Here is a 22,757-nt window from a genome sequence, read left to right as displayed (position 1 = left end):
GCACTCTACTTTTGCATTAAACACACCAAGGGATATGGATTAACAGCTAATTCTACACTAGAACAAACGTATGCTTTTTGTTAATAAGTTATGGATCCAGACCAAAGCAAAGGGACCAGAAGACCCTCAGATCAGCAGCGGTGATCTCAACCTTCCGAACTGATCGCACGCGGAGAACAAATCCCATCCCTTAGAAAGAAAGTGATACCTGATGTTGTGTGGGGTTGATGATGCTGACTGAAAAAAAAAACCTCAAGTACAAACTCACTTCTAGTTTAAAACACTTCCGCAACACAGCAAGAATGTCTGAAGCAGACGCCATAACGCCGCCACTTCATCCTATTCAAGTTCTCCTTTTCCTCATATCATTTCCTCTCTTACGGTTTCCTCTTTTCTTGCTCCTGTCTCTCTCTTAACCTGCAATCTCAATTCCTGGCTCTGCTCCGTTCTCTCTTTCTGTCTCCCCTTGTTAGAGAAAGTGGAACGAATAACGTATACATCCTGAGATTTCACACAAAGGGCATTGGGTTGAGGGAACAGCACTATAACTGTACAATATCTGTTCGTAAGCACATAGAACATAGATGTCACCATAAAGAAAATTCTGTGTGTGAAGTGTGTTATGGCCCCTGTACCTCCAAAGCACAGCGTTCAAAACATCGTACATGTGACAGACTCATGGCTTCCATACAATGAGACTAACTGATTATCATAATTATTGCTTTTATGTGACATGTCTACTGAATGCAAATGCTATAGGTTAGAGCTACGGAGTAAAATGGCTCGGTTATCGTCTAGGTGCGTCCATACCAGCTCAGTTCGCTCATGGATAGAGACAGTAAATGTAGGTAGTTACAACAAAATCTCACGCCTCAGACCTCGTTAGTCCAGGAAGGGTCCACACCCGGGTGAGCTGCTGCTGTCTGACATGCTCCTCGACACGAGGCGTCTCAGCCGTTTCACCGCCTCGTTCCACAGGCTGCCATTCAGGCGTGGTGGGAAGAGACTGTGAGCGTGCCCGTCCCCTCTCAGCTTTGAAGGGAAGGCTATGCGATCCAGCTTAGCCAATATGGTAGAGCTCCGGCTTTATGTTAGTCCAGTCTTTGCCCCCTATCCCAGTCCAGTCCCAGTTTGTCACCCTGGCTCCCTTGGCTTCACCTCTGCTCTCTTTACCCTCTTATTTGTCTGTAAGGCATCTCAACTTGGGCATGAAGGGACGGAGGGCTGAAGAGTCACGCCAGTTAACTAGCTGGCAGATCTGCACTGAACTCTTCCCGTGTCTCTGTCAGGACTTGATTTATCGTCTTTCAACGAAACAATGGAAGCCCTCATTTGAATCATATCATATTTTTCCTTCATTTCCATCCGTTTCCAGTTCAAATATGAAGCCACCGTGTTAGACTGTGATTGGCAACCACACCGACAGACGGGTCTCTGGTGTTTTTATTTGTTGGGTTCATTTTTTAAACAGGTACTGGGCCATTCTTGGTGTGGGAATCTAGGGCTTTGAGGCTGCTCACGATCTTCTTCTGTGGTCCTACGATAGTCACTCCAACCTTTTTCAGATCCCTGGTTTGTGAAGAGAGAGAGGGGGAAAGAGGGGAGGGGGGGCACAATCAGGGAGAGGGGTGTGATGGAGGGAGAAAATAGATGGAAAGTGTGCGTTAGTGTTGGAGGATGTGACACCCGTGTGGCATTTAATGACATGCTCCCAGCGCTGCTCCCTTCGCTTTCCCATGCATCTGTCATTCACAAAGGACTGCATTTCCCAGAAGGCCACTGGGCTGCCACATCTCTCGAGGTGGTCTAAGGGGGAGGGGTGTTGCCTTGACTCTCCATCACTTACAAACAGGGAGGTGGGCCTATGGGGCTACACTGACAGCTGTTATTATGACCCTGTCAGTGGAGGGAACAGTAGCACATGAGGGCCACAGTGGCATAAAAGACCCAGTTTCCAGCGTTGCATTGAGCTGATTTCTTTGACAGGGGAGGCGAGCATGTGGAGAGGAGCAGCACTGGTACATGTGCAAGATATTACAGTCTGATTGAGGTAAATCTGTTTACTAGTCAATACTCTTCGAAGCTATTAAAAGATTAGTTACATGCGTTCAAGTGTAAGAAAAGACCATTTGCATTGGGAGACTATTTAGAGCTACAGCGTCAGTTTCACATGTGTTATTGATCATAAACATCAAAAACAGACAGTAGTTAGTGAGCTCAATTAAAACATCAAGGCCTCTTAGAAGCGTACAGCAACAACAACCTTAAAATACATCATATATAAAGAGCATCTTTGATATTACAATTCACAGCACACGCTAAGAATCATCTCTTCTGCCCATCTAGAAGTAATAACAATGGCATTGTATTAGTAGAAGCAGTGGAATCGTTGTAGACATTTTAGTGTTATTTGAAAATGGTCACGATAAAGTTTGGATTATTCAGATGCAAGCAGAGCATTTAGTTCTCCAAAGCAGCCCAGATAGCAGACATTTAGAAACATCACGACCAGCCAGAAACTGAAAACGGCAAAAATCACAATGTTGCTTCACTCGGCGCTGCAATGTAAAGGGATAGTTCACTTAAGTGAGGGTATGTTTTAAAATATAAACTCTACAGTTTATTGTGTTTAAAACTTAAAATAAAGAAGACCAAAGGAATTTCATAGAGAGACAATAGCCAGGTTTCCATCCAAAGTTATGATGAAGCAGCTTAAAGTAAACAATAATCTCTTAAAAGTCCTGAGAAACATCAAAATTTATGCAAATGACACAAATATCTACTACTGGTAATACTCTGTCTTGCAAGTTTGGCAAATTATAATATTAATTCTATTATAATATCAATCAGATGCTAACAGAATTTGCATGTGTCTAAGTAAGTTCTACACAGCCTGTAGTTACATCCTACCGCTGGATGGAAACATTTCTATTGAGTTATCACTGAATATCGACTAACTATCCCTTTAAAAGTCAGACGAGTGAGAGCCCATGAGTGCTTCTGGAGGTAGATTAGTGCTCCCAGGCAGGGCCTAGGTCTTGGTCCTCCACCCACCATCCAGAGCCTGAGGAGGCGGAGAGGAGCTGGGCATTAGAGAGTGGTGATTCCCATGGACGGCTCCCACTCTGGGCAAGTTGCCGGTGTGACGTGGACCTCCGTCAGAACCACTCTACTGAGACACAGCCAGGTCCAGCAACATTAAAACTTTGAAACTCGATGTCATTAATATGTGCTTTCTCTAGAACGGTATTCAAAGCACATTTTAGTTGAAAAGAATTGGGCTACATATGTAGCTTTTACCTATAAATTGGAAAACAAGCATGTATAAAACAGACAGGAGGGGCAGATTCTCTGAACCATGGACAGTAACTCTTATGTTTGTTGACATTATGAACATTTATAAAGTCAAAATAGACAGAAAATCCTATATTTATTGGATCGTAGCTAAAAACGACCAAATCTGACAAATAGTAGTAAGAAAAAAAAAGAAAACAAGAAAGCTAAAAAGTCCATGATTCAGCAGTTACAATTGATATTGACTACAATGATTGGCTTGAACAGTTTAATTCAGTCTTACTTTGATTTACCACTATATTATTAAGACCCCAGGCTTTTGGAATACAACCATTCATCATTCACAGCCTTTAAATCCTGCTATTAAGTGAGACCAGAAGGGTAAAAGGGACCTCCTACCCTCAGGCTGTCCAAGAGTGCAATAGCAAACAAACGCAGCATGAACTCAACAACACAACAGTAACGCATTATAATTTCTATAATGCAAAAACAATGGCAGTGGGCTGTTCTGGCTTCCCAACATGTCATGGAGGCAAGTTTTGATGTCTTGAACGTCCTGGAGACTAAAATCTTAATTATCATTGTGCATTTGAAACACACAGTAACTCATCTAATTTGTGCCTTAACGCTCTTGTGTTGCAATATTGTGAAAACTGTGTCAAAAATGATATACATGAACTTATGTGTCTATGATGATGTAAATTAACTTCTTTGTCTTATTAATGAGATGGGTCTTTTTCTGCCAGGACAGCCACAAGAAGAGGAATCATCGCCAGAACAGACAGTGATGAAATAAAACTACATTAAACTGCTGTAACATGAAACACATGAGGTGTGATTATCGAGAAAAAGACACACATTCCACCACATGAAAAAGATTAACAGTTGAAAGTTTCTTACAGCATGTCGCAATGTTGCTCATCAATTCCCATTATTCCAGAGCGAAAGCGATGAAGAATGTTTTCTTCTCCACAGTAGTTACAAGTGAATTTTGATGGTTTTCGTGAACAAAAACCAACCAATCACTAACCACCGCTGCCTCGTCCACACATACGTGACATACAAGCTGACTTTTTCCTCCTTCATTCTCAAAAAATTCCGTCCACACAGTTAAAAATAAACCCCTCTTCATCCATATGAAAATGCAAAAACGTAGTTGAAGCGCTGTCAAGAGCATGCCAAACCAACATAACATAACACTAATGTTGGCCAATCAGAAGCCTTGAGAAAAAATCTATTACCAGTAGGCTATCTGCAGCTATAGGTCCGACTGGGTCTCGTCCAAACCCAACACTGTGGTGAGGGGGTCTCTGTGGAGGAAGTGAGTATTAGCAGTGACCTCTGTGGTGCAGGCTGACACCTTGGCTCCTCAGCAGAAGTGGAGGAGTAACTGTACATTTATGTCCTGCTAGCAAGGTTAGCAGCACTTCCTTGGCAATGCACAAAAATGCCTCTTGTAAACAAAGGAGATAATGGTGCACACTCGTAAGCCAGAAGCTTTGTTTTCTCTGTCAACACGTCAGCACTCCAAACAGAGTTTCTGAAAAGCTTCACTCTGGAAGGAGCTTTCCAAAAGCTCCATTTTGACTGATCTGAAACTGTTTGTGTGTGGACGAACGGCCAAAACGCACAGATAAAGCAACGCTGAGAAAAATACTGAGCGGGTATCACTTTCTAAATACTCATGGGCACAGGAGATTGTCTCATTTGTTGTGTTGTGTTTTGAACTGATGAAAGAAAGTGGTTGTTGGGTAAAGTTGGGCTATGGTGATGTTTTCTCAACCTGTACCAGGAAGGGTCGATGGGTCTGTCCTGATATGTGGTTGTATAAGAAAATGTCAGTGTTTTGCCTCTTCAGATTGCTTTCTTTTCTCTAGCAGTTTAGGCCAAGTTCACCACTTCTTCAATCAAATACCTGAAATGAACTTTGCATGCACTGAAGGAAATAGTCCAAATGACGTAGTATTTCCTAGTCGATGCACTCTATCCCGACTCAAAAAAGGACTTCAATTACTCCAAGCAGATGAGTCAGCAGACTGCAGCCATGCATGATTACTGTTCCTCAGAGGTCAGAGCGTTGCCAAGCCTTGTGCTGAATATCAAGGACTAGATTAAGACTGTACAAATCAATAGAGCAATCTATACTGAGCAATGCATAGCCCCAGCCAAGTCTGCTAGCCTTGTAGCTGAGCTAGCCTTGGGTGCCTTAGCTTCAGCCTTCAGTGGATTAATGCTGCAGTGATCCAATTTAGCATCTAGCGAGAGAAAAAGCATCCCAGGCAAATATGATTTCTTTAGGTTACTCCAGTGCAGTTTATCTGCGATGCACTTTGTCGATACCCAGTGTGGATTTACACTAGTCTGCAGTGGAGGCTTTTGTAACATCCTGACGGAACAGAACTTTGTGATTGAAATTAATTCATTGAATGAATGGCATGCGAAATGTCAAGGGAAAAATACATCTTCTGTGTAACATCCCTGAGAAAGAATGAGAGAGAAACCATCATTAAAAGTTTCATTATTATCCAAAAGATGAGCCAGAGCTCTCTTCAAAGAAAGCTGCACTTTTACTGTTTGTCATTTGGTGTCTTTGGTGTAAAGCATCACTGCGCACTTTTCTGTCTCTGTATTAAACTTCTCGGATATGAAGTTCTGTGTTTCAGTTACAAGTCATTACAATTTATAGCTGCCAATGTGGGAAGATTTAAACTCCTCAGCTCTTCGTGGGGCCTGAAAGCCCACAAACTCCACTGTTGATCATTATTTCAAAAGACACACATCACACATTTCTTCTCTCCAACAGATTAAGCCCAGCACTGTTAATGACTGCCAGTTTGATAAGTCACAGACAGGAGTTACAGCTGGCCGCTACACTGACCAACACTCCCCAAATGCCCCCGCTGCTGCCTTCACCGCAGTGCAGGGCTGCTTTGATCACACTGATTAGAAATGTCCAATTATTTACCCGGTCACATTCCACATCAATTAGACCATCGGCAGGCCAACGGAGGGAGAGAGAAAAAAGAGACGGACAGTGGGAAAGAGATAGAGAACAATTCTGCATGCTGACAAGTAATAAAGTGGCTGGACTCTGAGCTGTAAGTCTAAAAGAGGCTTGTTCATCAGTATAATCTCCTAGTGTATTATCATCATGCTCGGGATCCAGAATTTATTTCAGTCTGCCAGTGCAGGACTCTAGCCAGAGTCTGATCCACTATCTCAGAACCTTTTGTCAGCCTGAGGATCCCGTCAGCAGGGTCAGATCTATAATCTCTGTCTCTGGTACTAACTCTCCTTTATTGACACTGCCATGCTGTGACAAACACCCTGCCTCTACTGTCATTTTACAACAAAAGTTCCTCACACTGCAGAGAGCTGAACAACGAACGTGTCCCGTCTTGTGCTTAAAGTCAAAGTTGATTTCACCAAAAACAAGTCACATGGTTTTGTTTAGGAAACCAGAGATGCCTAAACAAAACCATGAAAGCAGTAACCACGCATTACACGCCAGGAGCAGATATTGTAGGGAAAATTGCATTTATGTTCAGTGTCTGTAACGCCTCTCCTCCTTACATTGAAAAAAGGTCTTTGCTGTTACATACATACATACTATAGGTCCTGCAGTGTGTGCTCTCCAAATGTGATTTCTCTAGATGCTGCTTCAAGATAATTTCCTGACAGCCTTTATTCTCTTTCAAAGGCCCTTCTCTCTCCTCTTTTATCTTGTCAAATCTGCCCTCTCATTCCCTCCCTCAGCTTCTCTCTTATTCCCTCTCCTCTCTTTATCTCTCACTCTGTTTCTCTATTTATCTCCCTTTCGTTTAATGCGCTCACCTTCTCCCTCTGTGCTCATACTTGCAACATTGAGAGCGTGGCTAAAGGCCTGTCATTATGAATTACCATGACTCATCTGGACACCTTTAGTAAGGGCTGCTGCGTGTGTGTGTATGCGTGTGTGTGTGTGTGTGTGTGTGTGCGTGTGCGTGTGCGTGTTCTTCACCAAAAGCCTCTTCAAATCCGAGTCTTGCCACGGGTACTGGGGCCCTGTAAGCACTGCTGACATGAATAGGCAGAGTAGCTTGGTGTGTGTTTCTGTGTGTGTGTGGTTGTCTTACTCTGTGGAGGTTTTGGCCAGGGTGTCACAGGAGCTGTAGCTGACCCCAGAGAAGGCCTCCTTGCAGGGCAAGGTCCTCATTCCATCCATCCAGTCACCCACCGTCCCCATGGAGGGAACCTCTGAACTGCTCCTGTCCAGTAACAAGTTGGCCGGCCTGAGAGGATACAGGTGGAGTAAAAGAAAAACACATAAATGGACAGCTAATACTGTTGGCAATACCTGTTTCATATCCACATCCACTTCTCCTGAAGTGTATAGAAGAGTTTCAGGAACACAAAGGCATTAGTGTCACCCAGACCATCAGCATGGCTCTTTAAATATCTATATCCTTACATCTTTTCTTTTAGCCTGGACTCTGTAGGGGACTCCGGAAATGCTATCTGAGTAGCAGCAGCACAAGCAGCAGCAATGTTTGCAGCAGTGTTGCAGGACTATTTACAACGAGCACACTCACTGGCTGAAGAAGAGTAGAGCTGGCAGCACTGTCAGCACATAGACTGACTTACTGTATGTTGCAGGGAGAAGAGCGCGTCATGTGGGAGTGGAGCGGTGCAAAACGGTTGGCAGGCTTTGCGCCGCTCACTGTCCACTCACCCTGCAGGCTCATGTAACTCTGCTGAAACCACTGATGTTATTCCTTGCTTATTGCTGCTGCTATTGCCAGTGACTAGCCAGCAGTCAGTGCCTCATTTCAAGTTGTGTGACGGATCTTTCATCATCTAGCTGCTGTCATTTGTGCACTGATAACACTGAGTAAAAGTGTCATGACGGGCTCCAGGGTTGCATAGATCATAGTCTAATGTAGCAGAGCCACTCCTGCACTTGACAACTTTTCTTGACTGCTTATTCCATGTTTTTTAAATGCTACCAGAGCATATGATAAATGTTTGACTGATAACTTCATTGGTTTTGTTTTGACCAAATTGCATGTATACATGTGAAAATACATACTATGCATTCTGTGCAGGCACACTGATAAAAAACAAACTTGAGCGACACTTATCAAGGAGTCTCACACACACACACTCACATGCATGCACAAACACGGGCACGCACACACACTGGTTTAATGTGTCTGTTGCATACTGTGAACCTACAAAATGCCTTTGGGCTTTAAATACAGGAGGGAAATCAAACCATCACAGAAAATATTTCCATAATATATTTAACATATTCAAGAACAAGATTACTAACAAAAGCAGCATCGGTTTCTGTCTAATGTCATTACGGTTTTAAGCAGCACACGTGCCATGCGGCGAAATGCAACATTAGATTTGATTAGACTTGATGGTTTCAATTGGATCAGATCAAATTAAATGCACTGCATTGGGCTTTAGAGCGCTCACTCAACAGTAGAGGGTGAAGGAAAGGCTGCAGGCGCTGTGCTGACTCGCTCTGATTGATGGTTGCCGAAGTCGGGCAAAGAGGAAGGATGAGGGAGACAGACAGGCAGACATGCAGAGAGGAGAGGAGGAGAGTGGAGGAGAAGCTGAAGATGACAAAGAAAAGTATTTCCTTTCTCAGTGTCTAACCTCTGATGTCACTGCTGTTGTTTTGTCTTATACAAATGTGTTTCACTTTGCTGGTGGGATACCTGACCACTTCACGAGGCAAAAAATGGGAAACCAGGTCAAACTGGGACTCAGAACATAACGACCAATCAAACAGCAGCAAGAAGGGATTGGTTGGAGCATCCTGTGTTTATTGCTGAATTTGTGAGTGGCATTTCAAACTGGGTTGCAAAGGCACTCTTTTCTTTTATAAGGACAGGCTGCACCTGTCTTGCAGCACAGACAAAGGCACCTACGTCAAGACACACATGCACACAAGGGAATAGAGCCTTGCAAACAAGGCAGGACAGAACAGGAAAAAGGGTAGTTCTCCCTGAGGGAATACTATTCATAGTCTTGTAAATAAACTCATTAGAATACCAAGTCCACCTTTGCTGACTGATTTGGATTGGCAGGGAGTTTTGGAGCCACAGTGTGTGTTTATGCGTGTGCAAATCTGGGGAAATGTTACTCATGGTTGGGCTTCCCTTCAGGGAATTAGGAAGCTGTAATTCTATAAGCCAGGATGAAAAACTTTGCAACATTTGAAACAGCCCTTTTTGTAAAAGAGACACTGGAATTCCTAAGCATGAATGTGGAATTATATATTTTAATAAATCTCAAATATGCACATTCTCAACTCTCTTCGGATTCCTTTGAAAAAAAATATTATTTATTGGCCTCTCTTAAGTCCTCCGCACTACATCCATTTGCCTTTTCTCAGTCTTTACCTGATCATCATCTTATTTCAGAACAAAGCATGCATATAGCGTATAGCCACACATGCTCTTATTTGTTCAACTGAACATTTATGTATGCTCTTATTGTGAAGAATAGTGAATTGAAAGTTCTTCAGTTTAGCTGCAAATATTCTTCCAAGCATAATTAGTTTTCCTGTCATTTCCCTCCTGTTGGAGATGAGAGGTACCTTATTGCTTTGGCAACTTAGATATATTCTCAGTACCCTTCATGCTGATGCTTTATATTTTCATTTGAGGAAGCAAAATACAATCAGGCTAGAGTTACAATAGAAAATCATCAAGCTGCCATCATGTAACAAAAAACACCATATGAAGCCAACAAAGAGGTAAACAGAGAGAAGAAAAGCAAGATGACATCTCAAACAGAGACAGGAAAAAGGGGAGAGGAAAAAAATGATGCATTTGAGGCAGTGGAGTGGGTGTTGTTACAATGATTGAGTCTTTTCCTGCCAGATCAGAGGCCTGTCAAAATTCTGAGGGCCCCCGAGGACCGCCTGGAGAGACTGGTTTGTAGGAGAAGGAGGGAATCGGGGACTGGGAGGTGGGGTAGTTTGCATGAGGGGAAAAGGAGGAAGTGTGTGAATCTCCCTGAGGGTACAGTAGAAAAATGTGAGTTGCTGTTTTTTTAACGTGGCGAAAGGAATAATTGTGATGGTTATGACTGACTTTTTCCCCAAACTGAAATGTTTTAGATTCTAACTTTTGGGCTGGATAAGAATGCTGAGATTTTTTCCAGGATTATTGATCCTCTCCTCTACTTTCCTCTCCTGTACCCCCTCTCTTCTTTTTCATCCTCTGATCTCATCTCCCCCTTCATCCTCTTCTTTCTTTTCCCCTCTCCTGTCTCCTCCGAGAGATAAACTGCAAATGACCTTGTTTCCCCTCCCTTATCATTTTCTTTGTTTCCTTTGTTGTTACATTTTCAGCAACATCTCATGGCAACTCATGAGACAAGATGATTGGAGAGGAAACACAGAAACAGAGAGAGGCGATGAAGAGGAGAATAAAGAGAAAAGAAAGCATCTGTCTGATGGCAGAGGGGGGTTTCAAAACCCCTTGTGGACTTAACGCTGTATAAGAATGCAGAAAACACACGCTTGAAGAGAGGGAAGTATAAATACGCCGGCGAGAGACTAAATACCACCCCCTTTCTCGTTTTCATTTCCCGTCCCCCTTTCTGCTCTATCTTTCATTCTTTTGACCTCCAAATAACCAGGGCTGTGTAGTCTCTTGTTTTTAGCTCTCTCGGGGGACGGGCGAGGACGATGAGGAGAAGAGCTTGAACAGATACATGTGGGCAGGACAGGCTCTCACTGTGTTACTGGGAGAGGTTAGACTGATGCACAGGACCAATATTAGGCCTTTGAGTTGAAATCCTGGTATGTGGCGGTATCCTCGGCTGGGTGTGATGGATATGATGCATGCTTAATCAATACTAATCAGGTTGTCTGAGGGAAGCTATTAACCTAAACTGATTCAAGTGTGACATTTTGATTTGATTCCAGTCAAGCATGCACGGCTCTTACGCTTAATCTATCTTACTAGCCAGCGCGTCAGTGTAGACTTTTAGTTATCTGCGGCAGATCTTTTGACAAAATATTGGCATTTGGATAATTACATTTAAAGGTTTTGGTCTTTAATGCATTATGTCTGCAGTGCCTAGTATCTTGTATCTCCCATCCAGTTTTTTATCAGTTGATCTACTCAGCTGATGGATGGTGTTGCCCCATTATCTACCTTTTTTATATCTGAATATTATTGCATAAATGTCTGCATTCTTTAGTATCATTCAGCCGGTTTCCTTTCACTATTGGAAACCTTTCTTGCCATTTCCTTTTCCATTCCCCTTCCCAACCTTACCCTACAGGCCAAGATCCACACCAGCATAGACCTCCTTCTGTGGCCATGGCACGTGCCCCAGTCACAGCTACTTTTCTCCCAAGACCCTCAGCAGAGAACGGGTTAGCTCTTGTTTCAACTCCAACCCCATTTCCAGCCCAGCTCGAACTACTGAAAATTAACCAAAAGCCCTTATTTTCCAGGGAGAGGGATGATTAAAGATTTTGATTTGAGGACTGATGTGTTAGATTGAATTTGTTGTTACAGGTTCACAGAGACTTGGGGAAAAATTTTTATTATGTAAAAAGCCCACACACAGTACATCTGCAGCAGTGCATCACTGACCACTGCGCATTAAAGTTGATTTATGTGCATTAAGAAGGAGTTCGAGTTGTGTTCTGGCACTTTGGCTGCATTGTCGTGTTTTGATGAACACAAAGAATCACATTTTTAGGCTTGAAAACAGGATAACCTCTTATTTTCTAGATACCCTATGAAGCCAGTTGGATCGACAGTGGCCCTAACCCTGACGGGGCTCCTGTTGGCCCATAATTAGTCTCTGACAGCCAACCTTGGCCCACTGACCCCGGTCCCTCTCCGTCCACATGCGGGGACAGTAAACTGTGACCGGGTCCCACCCCTGAAGCCTCCAGATGCTCTACTCCGGTCCCAGGCGTTGGTGTGGGCTTTGTGGAGGAGGAGGGGGGTGCTCCATTAGCCAGCCAGGACAGCCCTGAGACAAACGAGGTGTGTGGAGCTGAGTGCAGCTGCTCCCGCTGTGCAACTGCCACCACACACACACACACACACACACAGATACCCACATACACACATAGTTCTCATAAATCACCACAGCCGCCTATGTCGGCCAGCCTGTGCTCGCCCGGTGTTAAAAGCCAATCAGGGAAATTACATGCAAACTCCAAGGGACCTATTTTCACTTTCTTAAGAAATCATTAGTCAGTGTTATGAGCTTTGACGTCTCCATAATGCCACGGCCGTCTGCCGCAGACCCAGCGCCTGTCCCCCTCCCTGCTCAGAACTGACAACTGTACATGGGCTGCCCTGGTTCCCCGTGGCCCCCTGGGAGAGAATGGTGGTCCAAACAAAGGAGTGAAGCATAAGAGCCAGTAAAAAAAGGAGGTAAAAATGAAACATAAGAACGAGAGAAAAAGTAGAGAGGAACAAGACATTAGACTTCATGGGAACTGGAAAGATGAAGAAAATAAATTTCAGTTGTTTTAGGTAAATATAGAGGGAGGATGTGATAACTCCAGCTAATTCTCATGTAACACCCTGCAAACACAGGAAGCAGGAAGGCAATATTTATGTCAAGCTCCTGTTATGCGTGGCTCCAAAAACAAACAGGAGCACAGCGAGGGAGAAAGAATACAAAACCTTCCTTTTTCCCAACTGCATCCCTCCGCCTTTTTATTGTCCACAACATTAATAATGGCGCATTGTGCTTCATTTATGGAAAATAAAACCAATGACTTGTGATCACTGAGCAGGGAGTGCAGTGACCTGCAACAGCCCATAATGGTGTGCATGGAAGGTATGGGAACTGCTGCCAGTGTTGGACTGCCTGGAGCCAGGTGTCTGGTTGTCAGGTACATGGCAACTGTAGCAGGGGAAAAAAAGCAACAATAACCACACTCTAGGCTTTACCTGCTTATTTTCTATATTTACATATATATCAGTCACATTTAGCAGGCTGCAGGATGCTGCAAAAGGCAGAGTTGTTTGGTCTGTGCCAGACAAGTTCTGCACAGGCCAGCAGGCCTGAAAGGCATATCCCGTTTGCCTCCTTGCACCAGCTGCAAGCTACAAGTGTTTTCTTTATGTGCGCTGTTTTCTGTGAGCACACAACAAACTCCAAACAATGAAAGCAAATAAAAGGTGCAATATCCTTCTGATACCTGGATGTGGTGTTGGCTGTGATTTTGAGGCTGCCAGGGTTGCGGATGAGTTTATCCAGGATGCTGACGATCTGTTCAAACTTAGGCCGGTTGTTCCTCTCCTTCTGCCAGCAGTCCAGCATCAGCTGGTAGAGGGTAGCAGGGCAGTCCATGGGTGGGGGGAGGCGGTAACCCTCATCTACAGCCTTTATTACCTAGAAGGAGAATGCGGGATTTGAGAAACGACAGATGAGATGTGGTCAGCATCATGTGCTCTATTGATCATCAGGGTTTTACATGTAAATATCCAGGTAGTATCCAGGAAGTGGTAGATTATACATTCTGACCTTTCTGATCTAATGCTTGATCTGTTAAGATGCTGCATTTTGGAGCTGGTCGTTGCATTGTCTTGTGTTGTTAAGTGGTTTGGGGTTGGAAGGTCTGCGTGTTGTATGAACCCAAGGAAAAAAAAAGTTCACTGAAGTTTCCACTTGAGTGAATGGGGATCCTAACAAATTAAATTAAATGACACTGCAGTGAATTACTTCTGAATGAATAAAAAGCACCAAACTCTTTAGACCTGTTTAACACACACTCCACTACACCCTCAGGATGGTCATTAGGCTGAGACAACCTGATATTTTGAAGGTTTAACAGCACTTAACACTACCTCTTTGACCTTATTTGACGTAGCAGTGCTAACAATGTTTTTCGTCTAAACTGTCTAAAGTGCCCTACTGCGTCTATGGGATTACATTCCCCTTTTTTCCCTCTTATGTGCTATAATCCTCTTCACACGGCCCTGAACAAGAATTTAACATCTCGTGTAAATCAGTGGAAGCTGCTGGTGCCTTAACTTTCTTCCCATCAGACCTGGCAGCACTGCTGCATTGGTGGGTGCGCCACACAGACGCCTCCACTAAAAGGGGTTAGCTTGGCAACATGGCAGTACTTACATCCTGATTGGACATCTCCCAGTATGGCCGTTCCCCATATGACATCACTTCCCAGAGCACAATGCCATAACTCCAAGCATCACTGGCTGATGTAAACTTCCTGTAGGCAATAGCCTCTGGAGCCGTCCACCGGATCGGGATCTTACCTCCCTGAGAGACACACAGCAAGAGGAGGATTACTCAATCAATCATTCAATGAATCAAAATGTTTTAGCACAATCATGTTAGCTGATATTAACATGTATTTTGCCTATTTTGGCTCACCCTAACAATGTATTTACGTCAGTTTTGGGGGATAAAATTGATGGCAGAAATATTTCTACATTGCATGATGCATATATGAAATATTGGGCGTATTACACACATAAACATGGATTCCAGTCACATGCAAAGGCCTGCATGTCCTGCAAAGATTTAGACAATTTATGAGCTGTTCTGAAACCCTTTAACCTCAGTGGGCTCTGTGGATTAGACTGAGCATGGTGATCTCTACCTCAGGTCCAACAGTTAACTGAAACACTATTGTGGAGGACCCGCAGCGAAACCTCCAAAGAAGATTTTCCAGATCCCATTGAATAATTTGCTCTTTCACACTGGGAAGTATAAACATTCTGACAAAACTATAAGATACTGCAATATTTTTCTACCCTCTTGTAACAAAAAATAGTGGTAAGATTCATTCATTTTTCATCAAAAAGTATCTGCATCAACCTTAAAGAATGAAAGAAAAAACACATTAATAAAACCATAATCCAAAGTTTCCTGCTTAACTTCTCACTGTAGTGTCTGCTGCATTAGTCATTCTAGCTGAGAAGCAGGACAAATGAAGAAAATGGGGCTAGGGAAAGGGGGCCGGTGGCAGCCAAAGCTAACAGAGACATCGGCCAAGTCGCTCAGCTCTTCCCTGGTGCTGTGCAGCCACACACATACGCACTGGCCTCCATAAAACACACTCTTATACTGCCTGATCCGACAAGAAACATGATACACAGAAAGGCACACAATCACACACGTGGCTGCACAAATGAACATAGGCGCAACACACACACACACACACACACAAACTGCTCTTAAACTGTACTCATGTGCTGTCCTAAAAGGTCAAAGTGTAAGATGTGTGAACACTCTACAAACAGACGCACCAGAAACACATATAAACAAAGTAAACTATAGATTTTGCCTAAAATGCAGAGGCTAGAGAAGCTGAAAAAAAAATGAAAGAAAGTTCCAGTGAGGGAAGGAAATCTGCCAGCATGTGCGGAGTGTTTTCAGTTACTGTAACATGGCAGAGTTTATTATTCTGTCTTATTATTTTAGATTATGTATTTCTGGGAGAAAGGCAAACGGCACACTGACTGTTTATTTGACAAGCAATTCTCAGCCAGCAAATTATACAGTGTTTAAAGGGGCTGCACGCATGGCCTCGACCGCAGGATCCTGTGATGAAAATTACCACACACACACACGATGCAAAAAGCACAGATAAATGCATGAAGAGTGGCGTGCCAGTTGATAATGTTTCATTTTGTGGCATGCGCTTAAAGTAGTGAAACTAGTAAAATAGGGTGAAATGATTTTTCCTTTTCAGTCCAAATTTCCTCCAACTGACATCTGCTTACCTCCTAGATGCTAACAACTAAGCTAAGCCGTGCTAAAATTCAATTTCCACACATCCTTCTCTTAGAAAAATGAATCTTCATATTTCTGCATATGTAACCTATGTGATGAATGCAACAACTGTGACATTTGTTTCATTGTTGCTTAACTCTGATAAACTCATAACCAACCACTACCTATCGATTGCTTTTAAGCTCAATAAACACAGATAATGTTAGACTGGAATTTTCTCCCATTCGTCCGGGACATTGACATCTTCCAGGACACGATGAAACGGAAACCCTGATCATCATCTAAAGCAGCTAAGAGAATCGAGGCCGAGCCGCAAAGTGATCTGCAAGTATCACCTGGACTGAATGGGGAAATATGTCCGGAGACAATGGGCAATAAGATGCAAAAATAAGATTTTTCATGTCTCAAACACAACAAACCTCTAAAAATGAGATGTGCCAATGGAAGTAGGTGCCTGCATTTCTCTTAAGACCATATTTGTGCGGCATACAAATTCTATACAGTCTCAGCATGTACTTTTAGGATAAAACCTAATAGGGTGAGTATTATTGACATAAAGCTTCCCATCAGGACATGCAGTTCAGGGAGTGGTCTTCTCTATGACCTTACAGTTTCTGTACTGTGACTCAGGGAGGTGAAGCTCTGTGGATTTATGTCAGTCTTATCACAACTCTGTCTTTATTTATGTGTTCGTCTCCCTTACACTGCTGGGAGAACGCATGATGGATGCAGTGTGTGTGTGTGTGTGTGTGTGCCTGTTTTCTTAGAGAGCAAGACAGGATGGAGGTGTGCAGCCCATTTCATAATAACCAACATAACTATGGACATGCATAAATAGTAGAAGAACATTAAAAATTGCTGTTTGGTATTTTCTGATCATTTTTGCTGGAGAGAAAATAAAATTATTCTGATTTAAAGAGGAAACAGGGGACTCTGTCGCCAGTTGTAGGGCTCCAGTAATGAGAACAGTAATACATTGAGTACCATATTCCATTGAGGCTTTCATGGAGTTTTATGTAACATTACATTTTAAGTAAATCATTCCCAAAATAAATGGTGTGCCCGAGGACAGTGGCGAACATATTTATTCATGCTGTCACTTTCGTCCTTAATTGTGTTTTCGTTCCAGCTCACCCTGGTGGTGTAGGCCGCCTCCGGGTCGTCCTCCAGGACTCGGGACAGGCCGAAGTCTGACACTTTACACACCAGGTTGCTGTTGACCAGGATGTTGCGAGCTGCCAGGTCTCGGTGAACGTAGCCCATGTCCGACAGATACTTCATTCCCGAGGCGATGCCACGCAGCATGCCGACCAACTGGATGCCTGTAAACTGGGCGTCGTGTTTCTAAATAAAGAAAGGAAGACAGAAAAGAGCAGACGCACACTGTTAATGCGGCATGTTAAATGTATATTACATACAACACAAAGGGAGTCTGACCTTTCTGACTATTTGCATAAAATGAAACCTTTTTACATTCGTATCCACAGCATTTTCATTAACCTTTAAAAACCAACTTTGACATTCTGTACCTCTTCTTCAGCTCAGCTGTGAAATACCAAAGGCAGAGATGCAGTAATGTATGGCAATTATCATCAGACCAATATATACTGTATAACTGAAAGGTCTTTCTTTTTAAATCTGCCTACTTAGTGCTAACCACAACTCATATGATACTATTTTACTGCGTATTTATTGTATAATGGCCAATCCGATGGCCAATGAGAGCCCTTCATCTTGAGCTGCTGACCTGATTTCTCTGACATTTTGGTTGGAAACTTCAGAAATATCCATGAATATTTCTTATTTTTCAAGTCCCACGGACTAAATGCATTTTTTTAAAGGCTGCTCCTCATTTTTAGGTAAAATACTGAATGCTTAAATGAATGCACATGACACATGAATCTCAGATTCAAACGTTTTAAATGTAAAGGTATAAAATGTGGCCACAGTGGTATTTAAAAGCATTGACAGTCTCAGGTCAGAACTGAATGGAAATGCTACTCAAATAAGAACGTGGAGGAATCTGTTTATGATGCAAATCCTTAAAGTCTCGACCGGATTTTTAGCTCAATAAGATGTTTGCAAAGCGGTTGGATGCAGCATTCAAATAAACTTTCCCTTAATAATGATGGACGTGACATAAACACAACACACTTCTTTTTTGTTTGCATTGGCAAGCGGGAGTGTTTACACTGCTGTACACTGGCAAGTGTTTATGATTCAGCCTATACATGTCTGAAATGTCAACACAGCAGACAAAGGGAAAGAAAAACACTTCAGATGATGAATTACCATTAGAAAGCAGACAATGTTGAGCAACACAGCATTTGTTCCTTATCTATCTATCTATCTATCTATCTATCTATCTATCTATCTATCTATCTATCTATCTATCTATCTATCCATTTTTGCTTTTCACATGCACTCATTGGCTCTGCGTTACTCAAAGATCACGTCATTTGCGAGATGAGTGTAAGATGAGTGTGTTTTCCTTTGAAAGCCAAGTGGGCCCACCTCCCCTCCCATTTCGTCTGGAGCAATTAGTGGCCAGAACCACCTGGCGTGGTCACCTCGAAGCCGTGCACACTCAGAACACAGACATAAGCTGTGCGTTCGCATGCGTGCGTGCACCCATGACACATTTTCAGTGATAGAGTGCAGGCCTCTGGGAAAATGTCAGGAAACAACAGCTACTCCTCCTGCATGTGTCTGGATACTGTGCAGACACATGTGGGAAAGGGCTAAAAACAGGCGTCAGCACACGCGCTCTCATGCCAGTGTTGCGGCTTGGCTGTTGTGCTGTGGCTAATTTCAGCGAGGCAGGTCAGTTCCTCTTTGAGAGACAGAGGCATGGCAAGAATCAGCTTCAGTCCCGGCCAGTGAGGATAAAACCTGATCATTTGATCAGCCCTGTGTGGCGAGCTCAGCTGAAACAATCAGAACTGCTAGAATCAGCCACTGTCTGGTACAGTATTTACTGAAATCTATAGTCGGCTAAGAGGTCTTTTCCTTAAACAAGCGAGGAAATGAGCGTTTTTGGTCAGAGGATCAAATTGGCTTCTTACATAATGATAATAATAATAATAATAATAATAATAATAACTGTAACTAGACTGATCTCTGCAATCTCATCTCTAGAAAATTGCATGTTGCACAATTGAAAAGTTTTTTAATGAAAAAAGTTGGAATGAGAGATGTTTTGCTGCCTGAAAATGATGATTTTTTATTTGTTTCATGCTATATCTGTTATTTGACTACATCCGGAAAGAAAGATTTCATCTTTGCTCAAAGACATTCTGAAAGCAGAAAGCAGCATTGAAACTTGTTGCTGTGTTCATTCATTAGCACATCCATTTCTAAGTTCAAGTTTGGCACTTTTAGTGTAAATAGTTGGACTTTTCAGAGTTTTTAACACACGTCTGAAGCAAATGTGACTGCTTTGTCGGTGGCTGTAATTTCTGAGATGCAAAAGCAAAGATTTACAGCACAGCTTGACCTGATGTGTGATGTTTAGTCACAGGTTTACAGGTGCAGCCCTTTTTTTTTTTTCTCCACCACATTAATCTGTTCCCTGGTGTGTGGTCCTTAATCCTCAGCTATCAAGTATGTGTTGCCCCGACCGCCTCGGGGTGTGCACCTCTATGATACATCATGATCCATTCAAGACTCCAAACATGTGTGTGTTTGTCCATGTTCTCACTTACTCTCAAAAAACTGTCCAGGGATCCGTTCTCCATGTATTCTGTGACAATCATGACGGGTTTACCTGCAACAGAAGGGAGGTCACATCAGATGTGTCGCTCACCAAGTGAGAACAACGACTTGTGTTTGCTGCACAACAGAACCGTGAGCCAAACAACAGACACTCACAGCCAACATCACATTGATTTCAGATTTATTCTCTGAAACTGGACATAGGGGGTGAACAGGGGGGCCTGTAACTCGACTTAAAGCAGACATACATGTGCCCTGATAGAATCAGATTGAACTCACTATCACACACACACACACACACACACACACACACACACACTCAGCAGAATGAAACGATCACCAGTCATAGTTTAAGGGTCTCAGCAGGTCAGCTGTCAAAGTGTGACATCTTTATTTCTGTGGAAGATCTGTCTGTAAATCCACTCTGCCTGCGATCATCTGTACCTGATCAGACTATACGGCCAACACAAGGTTTATTACAGGCGGGTGAAAAAGAAGAAAAAAGAAAAAAAAAAACTCCTCTCTTTATGAAACCTTTAAATCAGCCATTATTAAATGAACAGCATGGGTGTCAGGACTTGTTTGTGTCCCAGATGGCTTTGTTCTCCCCGCTTCACTCTTGACTTACCACCAGCCGTATGCTTCTTCTCCATTTTATTCTGATTAATGTGCCCTCTTCCCTCCTCCGCCTGCCCTCCTTCATTCCCGACCTACCTTTTCTCCATCATCCCTGCCTCCTTCCTTCCCCATCACCCCATCCTTCCCTCTTGCATGTATTAATTTGAACCCTCCCCACATCTGGTAAGACAGACACTTTTTTTTTTTTCCAGGAATGACACAGGCTGAGTGCGGAGGGTGATGGAATCGGCCCTTAAAAGAAACGAATCCATTACTCTCATTGGAAAAGAATAAACTTTCCATTAATAACAAAGTTGGCTGACTCGGTATCTTTAATTAAATCAAAGCAGATCTGAGTGAAGCATATTGAATTACACATGAAAATGTCCCTGTGAGTCAATTAGACCCTGACAAAAGAAAGTCTTATTTGGCACAACAAATGGCTTAAAGTGAACGAGCCGAGACGTAAGGTGTGTTTGAGTGATCTTATGGTTGTAGGAATAAAAAATAAATTATGACTCCAAGTTTGTGAAACACAAACTCCAATTTAAACAGTTTGTGTGCCTCAATTTTTTAAAGTTTTTCACTTTTTTCTGCTTTTTATTTTGCCACTAGAAAAAAGCAGATTTAAGTTCATGAATTAACTCAATATAGCTTTCTTTTACAATTACAGTAAAAACTACAGATACAGTTAAAAGGCCTCCACCCCCTTCTCCCTAAAAGGCTGTGATGGATCGCTCCGTTTACCAGCGGACGGCTTTTATAGTCGCAGACGGGAACACACACACCCGGTCCTCCCTCCTGTCCTCCGCCCTCTTCCCTTCCCTCTTTCTCTCTATTCTCAACATTGGCAGCAAAGATAAAGGCCCCCAAGCCCCATTTGTTCTGTGAACACAAGTGCGAGTGTGTGTGTGCAAGGGCGGATGTGCGTGTACTGTATGGGTGCGAGAGAAAAGAGTACATGCGTGTGTGTGTGTGTGTGTGAGTGAGTGTGCCTGCAAATATGCAGCCTGTGGATCAGCCAAAAGCAGCAGCAAGGTAAATGGGGTGTGAAAGTCTCAGGATTATTAAGAATTAACAGGAGCAGCTTAATAAATCACCCTACAGCAGTGTGTGTGGTGTGTGTGTATGTGTGTGTGTGTGTGTGTAGGTGTGCCTGAGAGCATATCAAATGGACCTCCTAAAACTATGCCCTGCACTCATGCTGCTCAAGCTCACGCACATGTGTTAAGGGTATCCCTCCAAAGGTCATGTACACACACACACACACACACTGAATATTGGGCTTCCCCTACTAGTCTATAAGCAGCAAATGAAACCACAGTCTTGTGTTATTGCAGCATTTCTCACTGGCTGGACATTAACAGGAAGACTGGTGTAAGATGTATTAGACAAACAGTCTCAATGATGAGGGATTACACACATAAAAACTCTTTCAGGGGATGTGCTGCGCTCAAGGCTGAATAACAAAGAGCTGGAAAAAAGCTGAATTTGTGAGTTTTCCTTCAAAAAGTTTTCACAGTAAGTTTTGCTTTTAGTGCCCTTCACAGAAGAAGCTTTTGATTTATTCTCAAAAATGCTTTTAATACTGTGTCTAAAATCCCGCTTTTTGGATTTTTTTTGCTATTTGCGGCATTTTTCACTGAATTCACATCCCACAATATTGATTCCCAGAATTATAGCAGAAAAATGAACACTAACAAAAAAAAAACCATACCATGTACTTAAAATTTTGATTTTGCAGCATTATTCCTGCCAGTGGAGCCTCAAATAATGAAACATAACTTTAACTGAAATATCATAAAAAATATTATTATATGATATTTTATTTTTTTTATAATGATGTTTTGTATATGATGTACATATATACACACATTCACATATATATAGCTGGTTTTATTTTGTATCTTTTTTATTGTCTGTTCATTTTCTACCTCTCCTTTTTATTATTCCTGTCTGTATCTTGTCAACTTGCAGTTTCTTTGCTGTCCATTAATTCTTCAGCACAGTATGCTTTGAACTTCCTGCCTGCTGCCATCTCTGCATAACATTTTCATTGCTTGTTTGCGGACACTGTTTTTGATTGGAAGACATGCTAGTGAGTCGCTGAATTCAAACGACTGAAACTGACGGAGGCACGGAGCAATTAAAGCACTGAGATTGCACAAAAGTGTGGAGATTGAGAAAAGAGGAGCAAAATAAGAGGCACCATGAATTGAGGAGAATAAAGTAAGGGAAGTTCTCCATGTATTTTATTCCATTCTTTAGAATAACCATACTGGCAGAGCTACTTAACAAGCCCGGTGCCGCGGGGAGAGATAGAGGCCAGGCCCGTTTCTCAGCAACAAAGTTCAGACTCATTATTTCCCCTTTTCTGCAGT

General features: G+C 42.7%; 1 protein-coding gene across 4 annotated transcripts in view; it reads right to left on the bottom strand.

The window, feature by feature from the left end:
* Nucleotides 1-244: 244 nt before the first annotated feature.
* epha3 (eph receptor A3) overlaps nucleotides 245-22,757 on the bottom strand; it is a 97,322-nt gene continuing 74,809 nt past the window's right edge. For 2 of the 4 annotated variants that reach the window (XM_041951486.1, XM_041951487.1), the window contains exons 12-17: nucleotides 19,749-19,810; nucleotides 17,179-17,388; nucleotides 14,416-14,565; nucleotides 13,481-13,674; nucleotides 7,410-7,565; nucleotides 245-1,569 (exon numbers count right to left, since the gene is read on the bottom strand). In XM_041951486.1, coding sequence (XP_041807420.1) covers nucleotides 1,464-1,569; nucleotides 7,410-7,565; nucleotides 13,481-13,674; nucleotides 14,416-14,565; nucleotides 17,179-17,388; nucleotides 19,749-19,810 — 878 coding nt within the window. In that variant the 3' untranslated portion in view covers nucleotides 245-1,463. Of the gene's footprint in view, nucleotides 1,570-3,054; nucleotides 3,173-7,409; nucleotides 7,566-13,480; nucleotides 13,675-14,415; nucleotides 14,566-17,178; nucleotides 17,389-19,748; nucleotides 19,811-22,757 lie in introns of all 4 variants that reach the window. The other 2 variants (XM_041951488.1, XM_041951489.1) reach the window with 2 other exon arrangements.

Source organism: Chelmon rostratus, chromosome 13, assembly GCF_017976325.1.
Source record: "Chelmon rostratus isolate fCheRos1 chromosome 13, fCheRos1.pri, whole genome shotgun sequence".
NCBI lineage: Eukaryota > Metazoa > Chordata > Actinopteri > Chaetodontiformes > Chaetodontidae > Chelmon > Chelmon rostratus.
Note: the sequence above shows the minus strand (reverse complement) of the source record. Positions and strands in the feature narration are given on the sequence as shown.